Source organism: Pieris napi, chromosome 22 (genome assembly GCF_905475465.1).
Source record: "Pieris napi chromosome 22, ilPieNapi1.2, whole genome shotgun sequence".
Classification (NCBI taxonomy): Eukaryota; Metazoa; Arthropoda; class Insecta; order Lepidoptera; family Pieridae; genus Pieris; species Pieris napi.
The window spans coordinates 8,550,688-8,573,167 of record NC_062255.1 but is presented as its reverse complement, the minus strand read 5'-3'; the positions used below and the strand labels follow the sequence as shown (position 1 = coordinate 8,573,167).

The 22,480-nt window shown below is 34.2% G+C and overlaps 1 protein-coding gene across 4 annotated transcripts in view; it reads left to right on the top strand.

Moving 5' to 3' along the window:
• The first annotated feature begins 483 nt into the window (after positions 1–483).
• Positions 484–22,480, top strand: part of LOC125060701 (NAD kinase-like) — a 41,193-nt gene continuing 19,196 nt past the window's right edge. For 2 of the 4 annotated variants that reach the window (XM_047665705.1, XM_047665703.1), the window contains exon 1: positions 5,415–5,818. In XM_047665705.1, the coding sequence (XP_047521661.1) occupies positions 5,625–5,818 (194 nt within the window). In that variant the 5' untranslated portion in view covers positions 5,415–5,624. Of the gene's footprint in view, positions 505–3,336; positions 3,472–4,250; positions 4,443–5,414; positions 5,819–22,480 lie in introns of those variants that run through there. The other 2 variants (XM_047665704.1, XM_047665707.1) reach the window with 2 other exon arrangements.

Here is a 22,480-nt window from a genome sequence, read left to right as displayed (position 1 = left end):
GAATTGGTACGCACTTTTCTTGAGGGACCCTAAGACTAATTGGTTCGGAATGACTTCAGTGGGCAGCTGATTCCACATAGTGTCGGTGCGCGGCAAAACCTTAAGAAACGCTCAGTTGTGTAACGACGGACATCGAGGTGATACGGATGGTATATTCTAATCTGCCTTGACGTCTGATGATGAAAAGGCGTGATTATATAATAAAAGAAATAAAAAAACATCCTAATATCAGGTAGATAGCCAGCATTTAGATAAATACTTTAAAAATACACTTAAGTAATGGTTATTAGCTTTGAATGAGGTGAGAGGCTCAATGGCCGTGACTTACTTCATTGACAGATGCTGTACCTAACCGACCCCTAGCAAAAATAAACGTATGGCCATTGTAATACAAATCGCTCTCATGCGCACACGTTTTTCAATACGTGTTTTATATACAAATTTCTAAAACGTGTTTTATTTTTAAATTGTAGTATGTGACGTGTTTGTGGTATAATCAAGCAGGTAAGGTGGATATAAAAATGTTATTGGAAAAAAAACCTAAATTTTCGGACATATATTTGGTGTGGTATTGTCATTTTTTTAGTTTTTTTTATAGTTATATGAACAATCAAGGAATTCGTATTGTAATAAACTAATGTGTTATGTGTTTCATTCGTAAAAAAGTATGAGAGGTGTACCGCCAACAAGTGGTCGTTTTCGTATTTCGGTCCTTATTCTAATTGGTATTCTAAGTCTATCTCGAGCACCGTCAAATATGTAAAACTTTATACAAATCAATAAAAAAAAAGTTTGATTGACGATCTAATTCTGGGCTTTTAAAAATTAATAAAAAGACAATTAAAACAAATTGAAACAGTTTGGTCCATGTTATGTACCTTTAACGCTGCCAGCATTTCTTCGCTGTATTGCGATACTTATTCGTTGAGCGAGGAAAGCACCAGCTCTGGGGTCACCGGTACTATCTACCAGTTGCCAACTTAAATCTTTTATTAGCGCCTGTTTGAATCCCACGGCCCAAGAGTCTCTACTCCAAAGGGAACAAAATGGATGTTGGAGGAAAGGCTTTTATATTTGAGCCGTTTATTATCTTCCGCCTGGTCTGCGGCCGCTCTTTTGATAGTTCAATTATTATTATCTTAAAAAATTACGAAGCAAGTACTATAAACGGTTCTATGGAAACATAAAACTTGTAAGTCATAAAACAATATTTTAAACTGTTTATAGATATCCATCCGACATTGGACAGTGTCCATTTTGTCATACTTATATTCATTTTAAAATCTTTTTACCTTGTTTATGGTAACAAAAAAGGATTTAGCCGTCGCGTCGCGTCATTAAATGATCGTTTTATTCATAAAGTAGTTAAAGTAAAGATAGACAATTTGTTTCTACATATTATATACTTTCTTCGTATTATTAAAAGGCTGGCATCGCACTCACGAGTCCTCTGGAATTGATAGTATCCAAGTAACACGGATTTTATAAAATATCACATATTACTAACACGTATAAACAGAATAAATATTACCAATTACTTGAATTTACAATCAAAAAACATGTTTCACAAACACGTAATTTTATTAGTCCTGATTCAGCTCATAAAATTGTAAAAACTAACGAAATTAATTGCTTTTAATCCAAACAATTTTCCTGTTATCCGCGCCTTTGTCATACTTTGTTCTAGTTAAGTATATTCAATGTCTTATTCGATCTTATGTAATAATAATTATTCTATGATTTATTGAATCAGTGCTCTCAATTCTCTAGTTAACCTTCGGAGAGCACGAACATTTCTTCATCGCTAACCAAACCACTTTTACCGATATGTTACTTGCTATTTAATATAGAGAATATTAAATATTTAAAGCCCATCTTTGCCAAGTGTTTGCGCGCGTTGTGATATTATAAGCGACAAAAAGAGTAATACTAGAATTTGGTACCGATTATGAATTTTTAGAATTATTTTAAGAAATGACTAATAATTTTCAAAGTCGAGTCTTAAAAGTATGTTAATCCTTATTTTTTTTCTATATATAATAGCGGACAAACGGGCAGGATGCTCTCCTGATGTTAAGTGATACCGCCATCGACGCTCAATGCCAGAGCTCTCGCTAGTGCGTTGCCGACCTTTTAGGAATTGGTACGGTCTTTTCTTGAAGGGCCCTTAGTCGAATTGGTTCGGAAATAATAAATAAATAGGAAGTCATACTGAGCCCTAAATCCAGGCATTAAATCTTACCTTAAAAACCTACAAAGGACCCTAAATATACATTATACACACAGATTTTATACTTAAAATTAACATTTTACCTAAAGATAGTATCATCAAACAAGATAAGAACAGCACATATTATATAAAAAACTTCCTCAGCCTCAGCATTTTGTATCTGTTGCGTGTTTTTTTTTAATTTCGCCTGAAAATGATCAACCTTCTATACTTTTCGGTCCAAGGTAGGTTCAGTCGCGATATTTTCATTTATCATACAAGCAAGTGTCAATATAGCTCTTGATTAGTAGTAAATCTTTAAAGTCTTCATGTTAAATTATGGTTAGCAAAAATATGACGTGTTTGGTCATACTTGCGTATGTTTAAGATAAACATTTACATATTTAAACACTTAAGAAGCTTAAACACGTGTTTGGTTGAGGACCTATTGTTTAATTTATATTAAAAATGAGTTTATACAGTATTCTGAATGAAAGGATTCGTAGATTCAGCACCTCACGACACCTTCGGTTTTTAAATGATAGTCTATGTTTCGGTTTGAAAACCGCAGAGTATATAAAAAGATTTATATTACATCTATTAATCGTACAGACTCTCGACGAAATATAAATCGTTTGTTGAAAAGGTAGAAGGCTAATTTACTAGTCTAATAGTCAATAAAAAGTAACCTATAAATGTCCCCGTCCCATACTTAATTATGGAACACCACACATAGATGAATAAATAGTAAATTGTATTTTTATTAAATAGTAAATGTACACAAATCGAAGGTAGAAAATCAAGTTATGAATTTTAATAAAGAAATAATCTTAAATAATTTATATAAAGTATGTATATGTGTACCTACGTGGTTTTAAACATGAAATGATAAGCTTGGTAAGGTTTCAATGTCATCGTTGAAACTATCTTAATATTAACTTGAATGTAAAACGTTTATGAAATATTAAATATCAAAATTATATACATTTAAACATGATTATATTGCGCTGTAGCCTTGAGTGGACACACAGATTATCTAAAGCTTAGAGTTGTATGTCTTATGCTTAACCATTTCTCTTAAAATGTAAACAAATATTGTAAAATGTACGTTTCGATGGTTTTTACAGAATGTTAAACGAACAAGACTTGATGGTTGCAAGGGCCCTTGCGGCAGAGTCCCGGGATAGCTCGCCTGGTGGATCACCTGGACCTCTGCGTAAAAATCCTCTCAATAATATCGCTGACAAGCTGAATACATTCCGGTAAGTTACACTATAACGAATAGAAATACGAATAAGATATTTATATGAATATGGAATCGTTTTAAACATTATAATTATATGTTTTAGAATTATTATCCCTCACATTTTTTATTAGAAAGTTTTGAATACTTATAGTTTTCATTTATATAAAATTAAGTATACTGTGTATAACTCCGTAAGTACTTGGATCTTTAGCAAATCACCGATGACATTTCGTAACGCCTATAAAAAAGTTAAAAGCAAAATGCATGACGGAAAAACGATATTCAATGCAAGGGTTTCAAAAGAGAGTCACACTTAATTTTAATGTATTGAAAATCGAAGATACCGAATTTTGAATATCCCTGCTAGAGTTAAGAATAAACAAGTTCTGTTTTCGCCACATCTGAGAAATTCAGTTAAGTCTTCTTATTGATTATTTTAAAAGTCCGTGATATTGACGACATTCTTCTAAAGATGAATTACATGTATAAAGTATAAACATGAATAAGATTCCTGGCAGGTCTAAAAAAAGATTTTTCTCCTTTCTTCATTACATCATCGACGTGAGTCTTGACTCTTGACGCACATACACCACAGAAATATTAAATATTAGTGCTCTGTGTACCAGGCCAAACAAGTGTATAGTCGGTAGACTTATATGTCGATTGGCGTTCTGACATCTGACAGTAGTGAAATTGAAAATTGTCTAATGACGTCCTATAAATTTTATTTTGAAATATTTTGATTACGAATTTTTTTTGAAAAGTTTTGTATGTAAAAAAAATATTGCAGTATTTTAGTTTGTTAAACTATTATTCCTTTATTAATCTAAATAAACGTTGATAAATTACGTACGACATGAGAACTAGAATTCAATATCAATAATTATGGTTCTAATTCATTGCTTATTGTGTAGTGTGTGGTTTGAAGATGGATAAAAAGAGTAAAAATCCTTGTACGAGTAAAGAGTCGGCAGAAGAAGAAGACAGGTAATGCAAATATTTTATATTGTTATTAATCTGGATCTAGATTTTAATTACCGTGTAATCATAACCTAGATGAGTAAACAAACCAATATTATTGAGTAAGTTATTTCATTTTCTTTTCTTAAATGTTTCATTCATTATAAATAAATATACCTATATGTTTATTTTAGATTCTATGTACCTGGGGTTATATTTCTAGGTCTGCTTGGGTAAATAGATGACAATATGAACATTTTAATATAGTACCTTACCTTAACATTTGTATCAATAAAAACAGTTTACTACTATCCTTATGTCGTTAATATGAGAGAAGTAAGAAAAATCTTTATTCTTGTTTTTAAACCATCTTAAGTATTGAAAACAATTTACACATTGTTTCCAAAAATAATTTAATTTATTGAGTGGATAATTCTAAGCTTTATTTTATGAATTAATATATATTTTGCAATGTAGATAAAATCAATTTATATTGTTATATTATACAAAATATGTTCTAAAATTATTTTCTTTAACAAATTTTTAATTAAGATTGGTTTGTTTATGTAATCAACAGTAGTTTCAACATGTTGCTTACTTTCACTTAATTGCTGGTACTGAAATAATAAGAGTTTTCAGTGATTGGTCTGATATGCATGATGGTCACACTTTCTACTCGAGTTAGCTGAAATACAAATGCATTTAAGAAAGTTCTGTATGCATATACATTTTTAGATTGTGATAATGGTTGAGATATTGTCTTCATTTACATGTATGACAGAAAACACTTTACAGTTATTGAAGTGCAATTTACAGCGACAATTGGTTCAAGCAAATGTCTTTATACCTGTTTCTTTTAATGAGAGGAATGTTCTCAAGTAAAATTGACATTGTTATACTTTTGCATATTCAATGGCTCTTATAAACATAAAACATTGTAATTTTGCACACGCACTTATATCGTGTTAATATCACGGGCTATAGTTGAAATTTGCTATCAGTCGTCAGTTGGTTAGTCACGCCAGACGCGTTAAGACGTGTTCTTGGTTTACTGCCGCTCGGATTCCGTAACTTTCGATTTCCCCATAACAGGGCAAAATTGCAACATTCGCATTGCCGTGCCTTGATATTAAGCAATTTCGAAAAATTCGTGCGATGTTTTAACTATCAGTTTTCTCGAATTTTTTCTTGATTTTTGTTGCGTTAACAATGCTCTCGATGGAATCATTATGGTGTAGTTCGGAGTCGGAACTGTCGACCCTGAGGATGTGCAAAAGTGTGGAGAGATCGGAGTATAGATTTAAGAGGAAGCCTTCGAAAAGTTTGATACCTCAAGCTCTTTTACACGCGGAGCCGCAACCGCAGCTTCGTCATCATAGACATCGACGATCAGGCACTTGGCCGTGAGTATTCTGATAATTATGTTTTTTAAATAATTATCTAAATGATTGTAAAAATATAATTTGTTTGATTCTCACTTGCGAACCATTGTTTGTAAGTTAGCCCAACAAAAATTGGCGGCTTCTTAGAAGCTACTGTGCGTGTTTATAAATTAAGTCATTCCAACGCAGTCTGTCACTTCTCAGTAGCATAAATAAAGTAGAGCAACCTTAATTATCGTTCAAGTTGTGATAGGTAGGTCGGTTGTTGACCCCCGTGGGTCTCAAAGTAGGTCTACAAGAATATTGTCGTCTGTCACATGTAGACAATAGAACATACGTCTATGGTTTCTGGTTTTTCCATTATTAGTTTCATATGTAGATTATGATTTATTCTCATCATGTTCTGTTGAATTATCTACTTAATGTAAAAGCAATCTAACTAATGGTTTAATGAAAAGAATGTCATTTACAATGAAATTATTAATTACGTAATGAATGTTCCATGAATAATAGATCACAGTTGATTGATTTTTACTAATGACATTCACGTCTATACAATAAGGGTTTTTGAAAAACTTTATAAAGAGTTTTTAATATAAATATCATTTAAAATCTATATGGTTTTCTTAAAATTTTAACTTGGTCAAGACACTGAATAGGGTTTAATAAACGCGGTTCTATTATAGTCTTAAGAACTTTTTTTAGTGTCCTCGAAAAACCCAAATTTCCACTGGTTGACCTCTAGTTTGACCCCTTCGCGCTCTATAAAGCATATCACGCTCTTATAACCACAGTACTGCATTCTGCATCCGTTACCCTGAATTTAGAGTAATTTTAATACTCCATACAAGTGTTATAAAGTGCAAGGATACATGTAAAGCCGGAAATCGTTTATTTGTTACGAAGATTTTAATTTTGCAAATATATCAGCCGTGTTTCCTTATTGAAATAATGCTAAACTCAAAAGATATAAAGTAAATTATAATAAGGTATTTCGAGTTATGAATATCAGGTAACACCGGACTATATAATGCTGATCGATTTAGAAACCATGCTGTGTTAAGGTATTTATTTGTTATTATCTTTATTCCTACATATTGTATTTACCGTGTTTATTCGCGGATGCTTGGCGGACCCATGCGACTTCTTCAATACAAAGAGTCTCCTAGTGAGTTGTGTGCTGAGATATTACGGGCTACTCGATTGTAAGGAAGTTCTGTTGGTTGCTGCTTCCTAGGTTCACTTGTAATTTTTACAAGTGTATATGACTTACATGGCTTAATGTTCTATAACCCCTAGATGGGGCAGAGGGCGTCCACAGTGAGTCCCCATCGCGTTCGGTCTTGATTCTCGGTCCTCGTATTTCACCTCGCTCAAGTCTTTCCCACTCTTTTTGCCTCATGTGTACGGCGCCAGGTTTGCCTGGGCCACGCTTCCGCTTTTATTGCAGGTTTCAATCAAGCGCCTGCTTTGGAATATGATTGGGATCCTTTCGGAGTGTATGAACTATCCATTTGCATTTGTGTGCTTGATCTGACTACACATGTATATCCTTTCTATAAATATATTCATAAGTATATGAATGTCCTCCTTGTAACATGTGATGTTTGAAAGCAAAAATAAAATAAAGTTGTAGTTTTATATAACAGTAATAAAACCCTAATAGATGTATGCCCTTGGTTTCTTAATATTCATAAGCAATTATACGAAAAGATTGCGGCTTGCGGATGCGTAATTTAAAATTGTTATTTAAGTACAAGATAAGCAATAATAATTGTTGGTTGTGGGTAATGTTCAATCCTTGGCAAATAATATTCGTTTGTTTGAATTCTCTGTCCATATATCACCAGTATAATACTCGAAACAGAATTTAAGCGTACGACCTGCTATAGTAGATAAACCACTCATTTTATGGAAATTGTATTCGTTTTTAAAACAAATTCCCAAGCGAAATTAGAGAATTATCACTGAATAAATTCAAAACTCGTTAAACGTAAATTAATCAATTAATAATTGATCCTCATCCTTGGAATTGATTAGCTCCAGTTCAAACAATTTGTATGATGACTCAAAACTTGGCGATTAAAAAGAGAGAGAAACTAGCTTTCTTGCCAGTTCTTCTTTCGCTCAACGCTTGGCGAGTTCTACCAGTTGGTAGTTAATGTAAATTTAGAATCAATTTACAATTTTCTGTTAACGTTCATAAGTGTACTTGGTTACCTATATTCGGAGCCTCTGTAACGCGGCTTTATCGGAACTACTCGAGGTGGTTTTAGTGGGTATTGCTCACCCAGTCTCTGAATAGCAGAGATTTTGTCGTGGGTCGAGTCCCACATACCCCTGTTCAGGGGATGCGCAAATGCATTTCCACCTCGGATATAAAAAATAAAAAAAATGGTTATCTATATTACTAAAGTTATTTGTTTTAGTTTTCATACATATTTTGACTCTATAAACTAGCTTCAGCCCAGAGCTTCGTTCGCTTTGAAATATTTTTTGCGAACTGTAATTTATTTGAATTATACACCTAAACCTTCCACGTAACTATTTATTAGTGAAAACGGTACAATGATTCGTTTGGTAGTTTTTGAGTTTATCGCGTTCAGGTAGTTGGGACTACATACTTGTCTAAAAGTGTTCAAGAATTTAAAATTTTTACCGTCATGTTTGGTCACCTGTGTGACCTAAAAAAATCTTGTTATGGGTATTACTTTCGCTTTATTTCCTATAATTTATTCAACACACGGCCGTAACTCTAGATATTGTTTAATTCGGCCACGCCCCACATTCTTAATCTTCATTGATAGTGGAATAGGTCGCAGTTATCAATTAGACTAATCGATTCTGATGATTATTTTCCATTGGCAAGTGCTGAATCGATATTGACGGATTAAATTGATTTTATAAAAGAAATATGAAAAATAAATCAGTGGCTACCACCTTTTTCTGTATCTGTTTCATGATCATTTGTCAATCTAATAGGCAAGAAGGTGATCAGCCTCCTGTGCCTGACATATGCCGTCGACTTGTTGAGTCTAAGGCAAGCCGGTTTCCTCACGATATTTTCCTTCACATAGACAGAAAGTCCATTGGTGCACAGCCGGGAATCGAACCTACGACCTCAGGATTAGAGTCGCAAGCGGAAGCCACTATGCCAACACTGCTTTTATCAAATTGTCTATCTAACACAAAATAAATAAACAATGGTCTCATTAATCGCTGATTATTATTAATTATTGTTAGGATGACGCAGTAATTAAAAAACGCAAACTAATTAATTTACGTTTCCTATTTATTCCTTATAGATGAATAGTAGGTATATTAATTCTAGCTGAGCCGGCAAACGTTGTTTTTCCATTTATATTATTACTAGGAAATATTTTTTTAGTTCAATAAAAATAACTATAGGTACTAAAATTACGGGTTGTATGAATTTATTAATGACACGTAATAAAAAAATGTCTAAAAAATAAGAATAAAATTCAAACCCCAATTTCAGGGGTTTGAAAGATAGATAGTAGCTGATTCTCAGAGTTACTGAATATGCATAATAATCGGTCGAACCGTTTCGGCGGAGTATGGGAACTAGCATTGTGACACGAGAATTTTATATAATAGATTAATCAGGATAGTGTTTCTATTTATATGTTCAACACTAGCTTCAATTCTAATGTTTTGTGTCTAAACGAACGATCTAATTAATTTCCTAGTCTTATTATGCTATAAAGCTAGAGTTTTCTGTCACGTTTATTTATTATCAAATTAACTCGAGAGTGATAAGGACAAAACAATAGCTATTCGAGGATAATTGTAGGTTGTACGGTTACCAACTTCCAATGTGTATCGATATTATACGTCCAAAGTGCCTTGTCATTATTTGTGTATATGTTTATTTATAAATGTAAATTAAAAAAAATACATTTATACGAATGGTAAAACGCGTTATGTTCATTACCAATAATGTCAATAGTTAACACTTGTCGAAGTAGCGGTTGTCACGTAATGTAATGTTATGTAAGGAGCTTATCTAACCAACAAGTGGTTTGAGTATTTTTTTCTAAATAAGGGAGCGTTCAAGTATGACGTAACGAATTTTGGAGGGGGGGGTCCTTTTGTAAAACGTAACGATGGGGGCGGGGATTGAATTACGCGTTATTGTTAATATTATTTTCGACTTTCCAGTACTTTACACCACATGGTAACTTTTGGGTATAAAAAGTCACTGGGTAACGTTTTACTGTACTTTGGTTCAGAAAAAAGGTTACGGCGCGTTACAGGGGTCAATAATCTTCAAAAATTGCATGATATAATACTTGAACGCTTCCAACGCAAAACGTTATTATACATAACATCGCCGTTTTCAACCATTTTAATTTCACTTAACTTTCCCTACATATGTGATAGATATATTTGTTACTATATATGATAGATTTCTTTCACCAAAAATCTTTATAATTCAGCCAAATATAAAACCTCCTTTCTCAGAAATCACAATATCTATTAGTTTATATAGAGAGATGCATGCGTCCAGTGGACCTCATTACGTAATATATATATATATATATATCTACAATAAAGTTCACAAAAAAGAGTGCGACTTTACATTTACAAGACAAACTTCAAAGACAAGTCCCTTATGTATTTGAATTGGGAAGTGAATTTTCTATAATAAAAAAAATAAAAAATTCAGTGGCGCTATAACCTCTTTAGGTCTTGGCCTCAGATTTCTGAATCTGTTTCATAGTAAATTTAAACCTAATAGGCAAGTAGGTGATCAGCCTCCAGTTCCAGAAACACGCCGTCGACTTTTTGGGTCTAAGACGTGTCGGTTTCCTCACGATGTTTTCTTTCACTGTTAATGTTCGAGTAAATGTTAAATGCGCACATAGAAAGAAAGTCCATTGGTGCACAGCCGGGGATCGAACCTACGACCTCAGGTATGAGAGTCGCACGCTGAATCTACTAGGCCAACACTGTTCAATATAGTTGGAATTTTCTACAATATAATTGGAAAATAGGTGACAAAAACTAACTTCGACTGTCACAGCCAATGACATTGACATTTTACTCATTCGTTCGTTGTTTCACGTTCACTGTAAAGAATGCAAAACATCTCAACAGTCTTAACTTTGTGACATTAAGGGTCTGTTTCACAATGTCCGGATAAGTTCCACATAAGTTCCAAATAAGCTATTTATTACTTATTGATAGGATAAACACTATTGTTGCGTTTCACAACTGTCAGATAGCGCTATTCGTCACATAAAGTCCATCATAAGTTATATGTCGGATGAAGTGGCAAATAGCACAATTTATCTGAAACATAAGTGTGTTTGACTGATGTCAGACAAGAAAACGTTGTGATTCAATAATATGATGGACGTTTTTGAAACTCTTGAAGATGAGTTTGATGAATACTTTGATCGCATCACAACACCGCGCAGGAATCCCGTATTTCAGAATAGAACCAACTATATGGAGACATTGGACGAAACGGACTTTAGGACACGGTTCAGACTTACTAAAGAAGCCGTGATGTTTGTTTATTCAATGATTGAAGAAACAATTTCTGCTCCTACAGAAAGGTAAGTACCTACATACATACAACCCGCAATGATTGGTTTAGCTACCAGATGAGCGCTGCTGGATCCACTTAACAATAGATTTTCTATTGTGTCTGGTTTTCCTAGACAAAATAAGTAGGAATAGGAATCTATTTACCTAACCAACGAATTCCTTATGTACCAAATCTAAGCCATGTTTGTTTCAGAAATCATGTTATAATGCCGATTACTCGTCTACTATTGACTTTGAGATATTATGCAACAGGAAGTTTTCTCACAGTAGTCGGTGATTTCTCTGGTGTCAGCAAAGCTCCTGCCAGTCGCATTGTCACCTTGATTTCATAGGCTATTGCACAGCTCCGTCCTGATTTTATCAAATTTCCAACCGATACTCAAGAAATACAGCCAGAGTTTTACAATATGGCTAAATTTCCAAGACTCATTGGCGCTATTGATTGTACCCATGTTCCTATAAAAGATCCAATAACCATATAAAAACATAATATCTATTAAACTATGTAGTTTGTACTTTGTTATTTATTCGATTATTGTTTCTAGTTTTTTTATTTTTTTTTATATAACGAATCTCAAATTCGAAGCAGAAATGTGGTGGAAATGACATATGGTGTTTGGAAAAACCGGTTCCCCATTTTGTCAAAAAAGATTTTACTTCATGTATCTCGTGTACAAGCCGTGATAGTGGCATGTGCGGTGTTGCACAATATTGCTATTGATATGCGAGATGAACATTTTGAACTACTGCAACAAGTAGATGAACCTGCTGATGATATTGATCAAAGCGCAATTGACAACGTGGGAAATGCAAGTGTGCGAAGTAATCTTATTAGTGATTATTTTGCTTTATTACTATAATATTTTATAAATTACAAAATTTTTGTGATAAATTAAATAAACATTCAATGCTTTTATTAAAATAAAAATACAAATTTTTATTACAATACATCCTCGCTCCAGGCACAAAATCGATTATTTTTCTAATTTATTTAACAACATATTTTTTTCTATGGCCCATAATTATCTTTTATGCTCTCTTTCTTCCTCTTCAAATGCCCATTGCTTTCTCTTATTTAGAAGCTCTACCTCCAGAATCTTCTTTTGCAGATCCGCAATCTCTAATTTTGAATCAGCAACTTTTTCGAATGGCCTTTTCATCTTCGGAGTAGCTGAAAATAGATTGATTGGTTAGTCGTGTGGTGGCAGCAAAGACGAGTAGTACCACTCAATATTTGCTTGTGGGTGTCGATGAAAGCGACTTAGGGCTTATCCGCGAGTTTTAGATATAGCGTGGTGACTATAGGCAAAACCTAATAATGAAATAAATCTACTTTAATACAAATAACTTACATAAAGCGGGATTTTTTTGGAACGTAGAGATTTTGGCTTCCAGTTGGTCCACTTTTCAATTGCCAATTTTTTTGGGGTAGCACTACCACATTCACCTGAAGTGAAACATAAAAGGTAAAGTCCGACTAACTTACCAACAACTCAATTAGAATCTTCCTTCTGTGTACAAACGTCTGCCTCAACTGAATGGATAGATTCTCTTTCTAAAATTATATCATAATATGTATGTAATATTGTTTCATTTGTGAGAGAAAATAAAGTAATTTGTATTGTATATCTTACCAATGCGATCGGAGTCAAATTGACTTTCAATTCCTTCGACAGACAACAATATCATGTCTTTGACTTTTTCCTCGATAGGGGTAAGAGGAGTAGCAGCACCAGGGCCACCTCCTTTACGTTACGTTTCAGCATGTATCAAGGCAGACTTTTTTCTTGTACCCCTCTTTAAGCCTTCGTATTTAGCTTTTAAAGTTTTAGCGCTGCGAAAGTTTTCCCCACTTGTGCTATTAAACAGCGCCTCTAACGTCTTCCAGCACTGCTCTTTCTCCTGCCAGGTGACTGAGTCACTTTTTTTATTTTCTAATATATTTTTATGATCAGCAACAAGCGAAGTTAGAAGCTCAACTTCTTCCCGGCTGAAATTGACGCTTCTTTCACGTTTTTGCGTAGACATTTTTTTAAGTTAAAGAATCCACCTCGAATCACAAAAACAACGGAAAGGTCAAGCCGAAGGCACCGAACTAAAATATGTACTAAAATACTCAATAACCTAACAAACAAAAATACCATGTGAAAATGACAGCCCGTTTCATTACAAGTAATATTAAATGACCAACAAAAAGGTTAAGGTTCTATGTTTTTCTATAGAATTTTGTAACTTTATTTGTTCGTAACAAAAAAACGGAACATACGAATTTGGTGTTGCTACCACAATCTTCTTTATGTGTCGGATAGTTATGTGCCGGATAAAATATGATTGTGAAACGCAAAGTTTCTTATTCGGAACTTTTATCTTCCAAATAATTTATGTGTTGCATAGCTATTTGGTACTTTATCCATACATTGTGAAACAGACCCTAAGGGTCTGTTTCACAATGTATGGATAAAGTACCAAATAGCTATGCAACACAAATTATTTGGAAGATAAATTGTGCTGTTTGACATTCATCGGACTCATAAATTATGATGGACTTTATGTGACGAATAGCGCTATCTGACAGTCGTGAAACGGAACAATAGTGTTTATCCTACCAATAAGTAATAAATAGCTAATTTGGAACTTATTAGACTTTTTTTTTTATGTTTGGACAATTCACACCAATTGACCTAGTCCCATGCTAAGTTGGTGAAGCTTGTGTTATGGGTACTAGGCAACGGATATACATACATATTATAGATAGATAGACATATAAATACATATTTAAACACCCAAGACCTAAGGACAACACCAAATGCTCATCACATCGACGTTTGTCTCAGCCGGGGATCGAACCCGGGACCCATGGATTCGCAGTCAGGAGTACTAACCACTAGACCAATGAGCCGTCAAATGCAATGAGCCGTATGTAGAACTTGTCCGTACATTGTAAAACAGACCCTTATATTAGTAATAATTTTAATTATAATTAGTGCATCCCAGATTCAAATAATGAAGCCCTATGTGATTGAACATTATGTTGGATGTAGTGGAAGTGTGGACAAACAGGCTAAGTATTAGGTTTCTGGGCTAATGAATGATTCTACCAGATGTACAGGATTTCTAAGATTACAAGTCGCGCTGATTTCCATTAAAAGTAAATGTATTGCAGTTGTTTTGTGAAAGGCGACTTTCTATAGCAAATGTCATGATAACTTTTTTGCTGAACAGGTAAATAAACTTACCTTATGTTAAGTAAAATGCGTTGCTCATGGGCACTTTACTACGCGAACACACATTATAATCTTTAAAAAGGGGTAGGTGATTAGTGTTATATAGGCACTTCTACAATGTGTGGGAGTTATCTTAGAACATGCTTTAACTATAAAAGGATACATGCTAGTTTCATACAAACTCAAACTCAAAATAACTTTATTCTATAGGTAACCAATTACACTTTTGAACGTCAACAGAAAAGATGTTTAATTGATTGTAAATTTACATTTACTACCAGTTCGCAATTCAAGGGCGTAGAGCGGGAAAGGAGAAGTGGCAAGAAACTCTCTGAAGTTTTTCAACGCAAGAGATACTAATATATTTTAATTATTACTTACTGTTAATCTAATGATTTTTTTTTTTGCAAATTATTTCCTTTACTCAATTAAGTAAGCGAAGTATGTATATCTTAAATATACCCTTATTTATCAGTAAATTGGAATTTTGAAAGACAAAAGTCAAGGATAGCGAGTTTTGTATAAAAATGTATTTGTAAAATGCATCATGGTCACGGGAAAAACCGAAATGAATATCATTAAAATAACTTACTGTAGCTCGGTAAAAATAAACACAGAAGCAAAAGATATTTTAAAATCTTGAAGGTATAGTGTGCCAATTAGAATAACGTACACAGTACACCTGCAACTCTGGGAGACCTAAAAGCGCGACCTGGTGTGATTTTACTTGGACTCAAATATAACTACTACTTGTGTGATGGTGTGTAAGTGAGGTTATGTACGTGAGGATGTGTATGTGTGCTCGTGATGCAGGTGATTTAGCGCTATGGATATTCTTAATACACCTTGTAAGCATATTCCACGATAGCTTAACTAACCAAGGCTTAAATATTGGTAGTTGTATCTCCGGGCTGCGTGAAACAAAATGAGTTTTTTGCATATTGATGTGATACAATAATACCAAATAAACTTTTCATATATGGTGACTGGTCGGACTTGAATTCGTGTATGCGGTGGCGATGGTATTTCGACTATGTATTTGCGTGTTGTTCCCACGAGAATGTAAATGCGTACTCCTATTTCACCATGCCTACTGCTGATAGAGGACAAATCTTTGTTTTTAATTTATTTTATTATTATTAATTACTTAAGGTGTCATGTGGAATATGGTGTAATGGTTGCAACTCTTTACAAACATTGTGTAAAACCAAAAACTTGGCGATTAAAATGAGCGCCGGAGAGTTTATTGCCAGTTCTTCTCTTCCGTTTGACGCCCTTGATTTGAGAACTGTCAGTTAGTGTAGAATTAGAAGCATTTAATATATATATTTCTTTTTTGATTTCATAAGTGTACATTGTGTTACCTATATGATTAAACGATTTTGATTTGATTTGATATACTGTCAGGACCAAATCCATACGAATCGTTGATAATTACATAGGAAGTGTTCTTAACAGTTATTTTCCATAGAAAACCTACGTTTCATAGACAATTTGAACTAAGCGTATATTTATAATCAAAATTAACGAAATATTCATAAAATATCGCATCAAAATACAATAAACGCGACCTTTTGGAGTAATTTTACGATGCAATTACGGTGATTGTTTATAATTAAATTAGGTATTTCCCAGGTGTGGCTGGTCATTGACTTTATGACCATGTGAAATACCAAATATTGAATTTGCTTCTGGATTTTATCCGATAAAAAGCACATAAATTAAGTTTTTTCTTTAATTGCGTAGAAGGAAATGTTTTAATTATATTAAGAATATGTAAGATTAATTGCCAATTACCATATCGTCTGTATAGGTAAAACGTTAAAGATCGTTTTGTCATGTTACTATGTATAAAAGCTTTAAATGTAAAGTAGGTGAGGTCTCCTCTTTGCAATAAAATAATCATTTAGATTAAAGCTTCATTGTCTCTTTTCCCTGGCAAAAACTTCAGTGCCTTTGAGATATAGAATTCATTCTTGGATTAGTCTCGACTGAAGGACACTTATCTATAGGCGAGTTAGTTTTCAAGTAATCATGTAAATTATTTAATATTTCTTTACAGTATGAAGTCTATCTTCCATACTTAACACACTACTATTGTTTATATTATTTTATTAATTTCAACGTTCGGCACACTCACACAATAGTATACTAAAAATGAAGTGAACATTGTGACAAGAACCTATAGGCATATAGTATACACAAAGAGAAAAAGAAATTAAATTATAAAAACTAAACGAAAATCGATTTCAAAGTGTGAGCCAGTATTGATATCCAGCTCGTTTATCAGAATTGTCAATCTGGATATCGGTGATATTGTGCCAAAACGCTGTGTATTATAATACTACTATTGAAAACAATAATTTATTTGATATAGTGGGTATTTCAAATTATTAGTGTTTAATGTAAAGAGGTAAAGTTGATCTTTCCTTATGCGCATGCGATTCCGGATGCGACATAATTGAGAATTTTAGTCTTTAATACGTGTATATAGGTAAAGTTGATATTTCCTTATGCGCACGATGCGACATAATAATTGAGAATTTATAAATATTGACCTTTAAACTTAGCGACTCTGACAAATAGAAGTACAACTTAGTGCAAGTATTTATCAAAACTGAAAATAAAAAGGACAGTTTTTACAAATTTGTAAGCCCAAAATGAATGAGCAAATATAAATTCCAAGCAATTTCATACCAAGCCTTTATCAATTGAAAGAGGTACCACTTCATGTATGATGTTATCTTCGGTTAATGCTCTATACTCTATAGTATTATGCCCAATATAGATCCTTTTGTCGCTTTGCAGACTTCCGCTTGGAAACTGACTTATGTATTTTGTTTGTCTCATTAAGAATATTACAACATTCACTTACATGAGAAAAGTAAACTAGTGATACATCAGGCTAGTTTGAAAGAGAAAGAGAAACAAAGTGAAAAAAGCACAGCCGAGGATCGAACCTATGACCTCAGAGTTGAGAGTCGCACGCTGAATCCACTAAGCAAACACTGCTTACGCTATATCCGTAATAATAAATAGTATATTGACTTTCATATTACAATTAAATAGAAAAGTAGCTGTCACCTTGGTCTACTTAAACATTATTTCTTTGAACTTCTATTGTTTGTGTCTAGTTGCCATAGCAACATGTTATTTTTATGATGTTTTTTAGAATTTCTTGCTAAACTGTGGGCTATCGTATAGTGTGTAGAGTCCGCGCCACCACTCATTGCCGACGGGAACCCTGGGAACTAAATTTGTCGTTACAGTGAAATATTATTTTATTCGTTTTAAAGCCTATGATCGACGGGCGAGTAAGACCGTGGTTTTAAATACCGACGAACCTGGCTCGTGGCTCGTTGGTGCTGATCGATTAGCAAGCAAAACAGTCGCAAACATGTCTTGTTCTCTTTCCGACACGCGGTTTTGCATGGCGAGCCGAGTAAAAAATATAGCACGACGACGAGCCGCGAGCGAGGCTCGGCGGTATTTAAAACCGTGGTTTTGCAATGATACACCGGTGAGCTTTACCGACGAGCCATAAAACCGCGGTCTTACTCGTCCGTCGATCAGGCCCTTAAAGCCTATGATCGACGGACGAGTAAGACCGTGGTTTTAAATACCGACGAACCTGGCTCGCGGCTCGTTGGTGCTGATCGATTAGCAAGCAAAACAGTCGCAAACATGTCTTGTTCTCTTTCCGATACGCGGTTTTGCATGGCGAGCCGAGTAAAAAATATGCCACGACGACGAGCCGCGAGCCAGGCTCAGCGGTATTTAAAACCGTGGTTTTGCAATGATACACCGGCGAGCTTTACCGACGAGCCATAAAACCGCGGTCTTACTCGTCCGTCGATCAGGCCCTTAAGGTTAAACATTACATGCACACACAATACATGCATGTGCATCACGCATGTATTGTGTTACTGTGTGAGTTTCGTTAGTGTGCCTTTAAAAAAAATTGGTCAAGCAATTAACACATTTTTGGGCCAGCGTGTGACGTCCTACTTTAAACCAACCAATTTATGCAACCTATAATTATTTTGTGGTGTCTAACAAGATTTTGCATTACCCCATTGTTGATTAGTGGTACTGACCTTGGTGATGGGGTTTTGGTTGTAAGTACGAGCATTGACTGTAAATAACGCACAGGTGCTCTAAGTTTTAAAACCGCGTACCTGAATTCAAGTTACGCTCCGAGAGCATAGTCAAATAGGAGTATCTGCGGCGTTGTAATAATATAATGTTAATCAAATACATATCATATAAAAGAATATTTACTTTACATTTTGTAATCATTTTTTTAACAAATTAAGCTACCATTACAGATGCGAATGCGGCAAGTATTTACACACAAAACAACACATACATATAGATAAAAACACCAGAATATTAAACAGCAATAAATTAAAATATTTACAAAATGACTAACTACTTCTTACATTATAGAAACTGATGAGCAGACCTTTTGTCAGTTCACTCAACTGACAATTAATATCGTTAATCTATGCAGTTCGTAATTATTTCCATACATTCAAAAAAAAAATCAAAATACGTTTATTCAATTTAGATGCTTCTTAGAGCATGCTTATGAATGTCAACAACGTTTACAAAATTCACGAAAGAGCAAGACTACGCCATCCGTTCGCAAAACTACCAGGAGGCCTTGTTCTGAGAAGAACGGGCAAGAAACTCAGCAAGTTTTGCCCTCCCTTTACATTACATTTATTCAAAGGAAAATGTCATAAACCACAACGTCATTAAAGTTACATAAGTAAAAAAAATAAAAATCTGTTCTGTGATTTTGAATAAATTCTCGTTAAACGTAAATTAATGAGTAAAGCTTTTTATAAATTTGACGAATACTTAAATGATCCTAATCCTTGGATTTGCTCCAGTTCAAACGATTTGTATGACTCAAAACATGGCGATTTAAAAGAGTGGCGGAGAGTTTCTTGCCAGTTCTTCTTGACCGCTCTACGCCCTTGACTTGCGAACTGGTAGTAAGTGTAAATTTAGAATCAATTTAACATCTTTTCTGTTGACGTTCATAAGTGTACTTGGTTACCTATTGAATAAAGTTATTTTGAGTTTGAGAGGTATAGGTCGGTTATCGAAAGCCGGCGCGTTCACAGTACTCACACTAATGCAATTTCACTATACAGTATGTTTAAAAATATGACTTTTTTGCCAAGCCATATATTTTAGTCTACTCAGGTTTTAGTAAGGTTGGGTGGGTTGTATATAAATAAACTCCTCTTAGAAACCCCAGTCGCATCTGATGTCAAATTAAAAATATTATTTTTTCATTAAACTGTTTTTATTAAGATGCTTAAAATAATTAAAAACATTGTGCATGATTTCACGAGATTGTCCTGGTAATGTGTAGACGGAATATATTTCATAAGACATTTTTTTCAAAGTATTCTAACCTCCAACCAAATAAGTAAACAATCACAGACAAAATAATAATGAGAAAAAAGATCAACATCAACAGTAGCAAAAGCAAAACAATAACTGTCTCTTTTATACTCATAAGCTTGACCGAGCGCGAGAGAGACGGACAGTCTTTTCATGATGCATATTCAGTTTGACATTGACAGTCGCGCTTATTCACATACACTACACAAGCACAAAGTGTAAATGGGTTGAAGCCGCCAGCTTTAGATAACATACCAATATCATATAATAGTAATAGTGATGCCGAAGTCTAGTAGAAAGTGTTTATATAAGAAATAATGTTTATTGCAATGTCATTATCAATGCGTGAAAGGTTTGATAACCTATGACCATACCATTTAATTTATCGGTTTATGTTCATTTAGTTTACTATATGCCACGTTATCATCACGAATGAAAGATACGGCTCAGCCCTGCGATTCTGTAACTCACTTTTCGAACTCACACAGATTTGAGCGCGACCGGCGATCCGAACACCGCTGAGTTACAGAATCGCAGGGCAGTTCTTAAGTTTGGTTGAAAGCGAAGGAAGATTTTTTTGCGAGTATTACGCATTATTATACTAGCTGACCCGGCAAGCGTTGTTTTGCCATGTATATTATTTCTAGGAAACATTTTTTTAGTTCAATAAAAAAACTATCTACTACATAAAAATATATGGGTTGATCGTAGTCGGTTGAAAATTAAGGGTTGTATGTATTTTTGTATGTTGTATCATAATAAAAATATCAAAAAAGAAAAAAAATTGGGGTGGCGTCCCCTTATTACTTAGTGGTTTGAAAGATGCATAGTAGCCGATTCTCAGACTTACTGAACATGCATAAAAAAATTCATAAGATTCGGTCGAGCCGTTTCGGAGTAGTATGGGAACGAACATTGTGACACAAGAATTTTATATATTAGAAGATTTATTTGTAACAAAGTTTTATGTAAATGCTTACATCCGCATCACCTTGATGGCTGTCTTCCTCGGTCCGCTTCAGAAGACATTTTCTTTTGCGAACTAGCGAACTGTGTAATCAACTCCCGGTAATACGACCTCCAATTGTTTATAGAAAGATCATTCTCCCTCAAAGGCCGGCATTACACCCACTAAAATCGGTGCCCATGGGCTGCAGTGACTGCCCTTTTTGGGCGTCCCGTAGACTCGCTCTTACTCTGTTACTTCCAAAAGCATTGCAAAAAACTATTTTTTTAGATCGGGAACACGATAAACTCAAAAACGGACGGATTTTTGTATGGTTACACTCATAGATAGTGTGATTCCTAAAAAGGATATACATATATGTAATTCGTTATATAAGTATACCGGTTGAAATATAACGAGTTTTTTGTTATGGAGGTCGCGATACACAAAATCCACGCGGGCGATTCTGTGGAAGTTAAAGAGAAGTAAAAAGATAATACACGTCTATTTTATTTATTAAATTTTATATAAAAGGGGCCCGAGGGCTCGCAAGTGCGATCCCGGTCTTTTAAGAATTGCAACGCTGTTTTCTTGAAGGAAGAATTGGTTCGGAAATACTTCAGTGGGCAGCTGGTTCCACATAGTGGTGATGCGCGGCAAAAACTGAAGAAACGCACAGTTGTGGAACGACGGATGTTAAAGTGATATGGATAGTATTTTGTATTCTGCCTTGAGTCTCTTTACCATGGTAAAGGTAGTGCGGTAGAAGATGCAGAGAGACTCAACTACGCAACGCCAAGGGATCAAGTCTAAACGACTTAATAATATATTTTTGGAAATGGATAATTCCTAGACAAAATCCTACGCACTGGAACATTAGGAAAATCTTTGGCGTAACGTTTATATAATTGATTATACAATGTCTTCCTGTTATGAAAAGCTTATCAATAGTCACGGTTGTTTGATTATACAAGAACAATATCTACGTTATCACAAAATAATGGATGTTTCAAAGTAAATTTGATTTAATTTTAAGTTTATTTTGTCCGATGTTTGACCTAGACCTCAAATCATTTGCAATAAATAACATTAATCTTGACCGAAATTCTGTTGTTCTTTTGACGATGTATACAAAAAGATTTATAGAATGGCTATTTGATAGAATGATAAATACAGTCATTTATTATACCACATTTAAATTCATTAATTAGCGCCTTCAGCCAAACAAATAGCCAAAGTTTATATCATTATGTGCGCATTTAACACTCGCGTAAGGGAAACATCGTGAGGGAACCGACATGGCTTACATCCTAAAAGTCGACAGCGTGTGTCAGGCACAGGAGGCTTATCACCTACTTGCCTATTAGATTGACAAATGATCAAACAGATATAGAAATCTGAGGCCCAGACCAAAAAAGGTTGGCCACTGATCTAATAATTTCATAACACGATGTAAACAACTAACCTACACTAAATTTTCTTACTAAGTGAATGTTCTTCGAGAAATTAAGTATC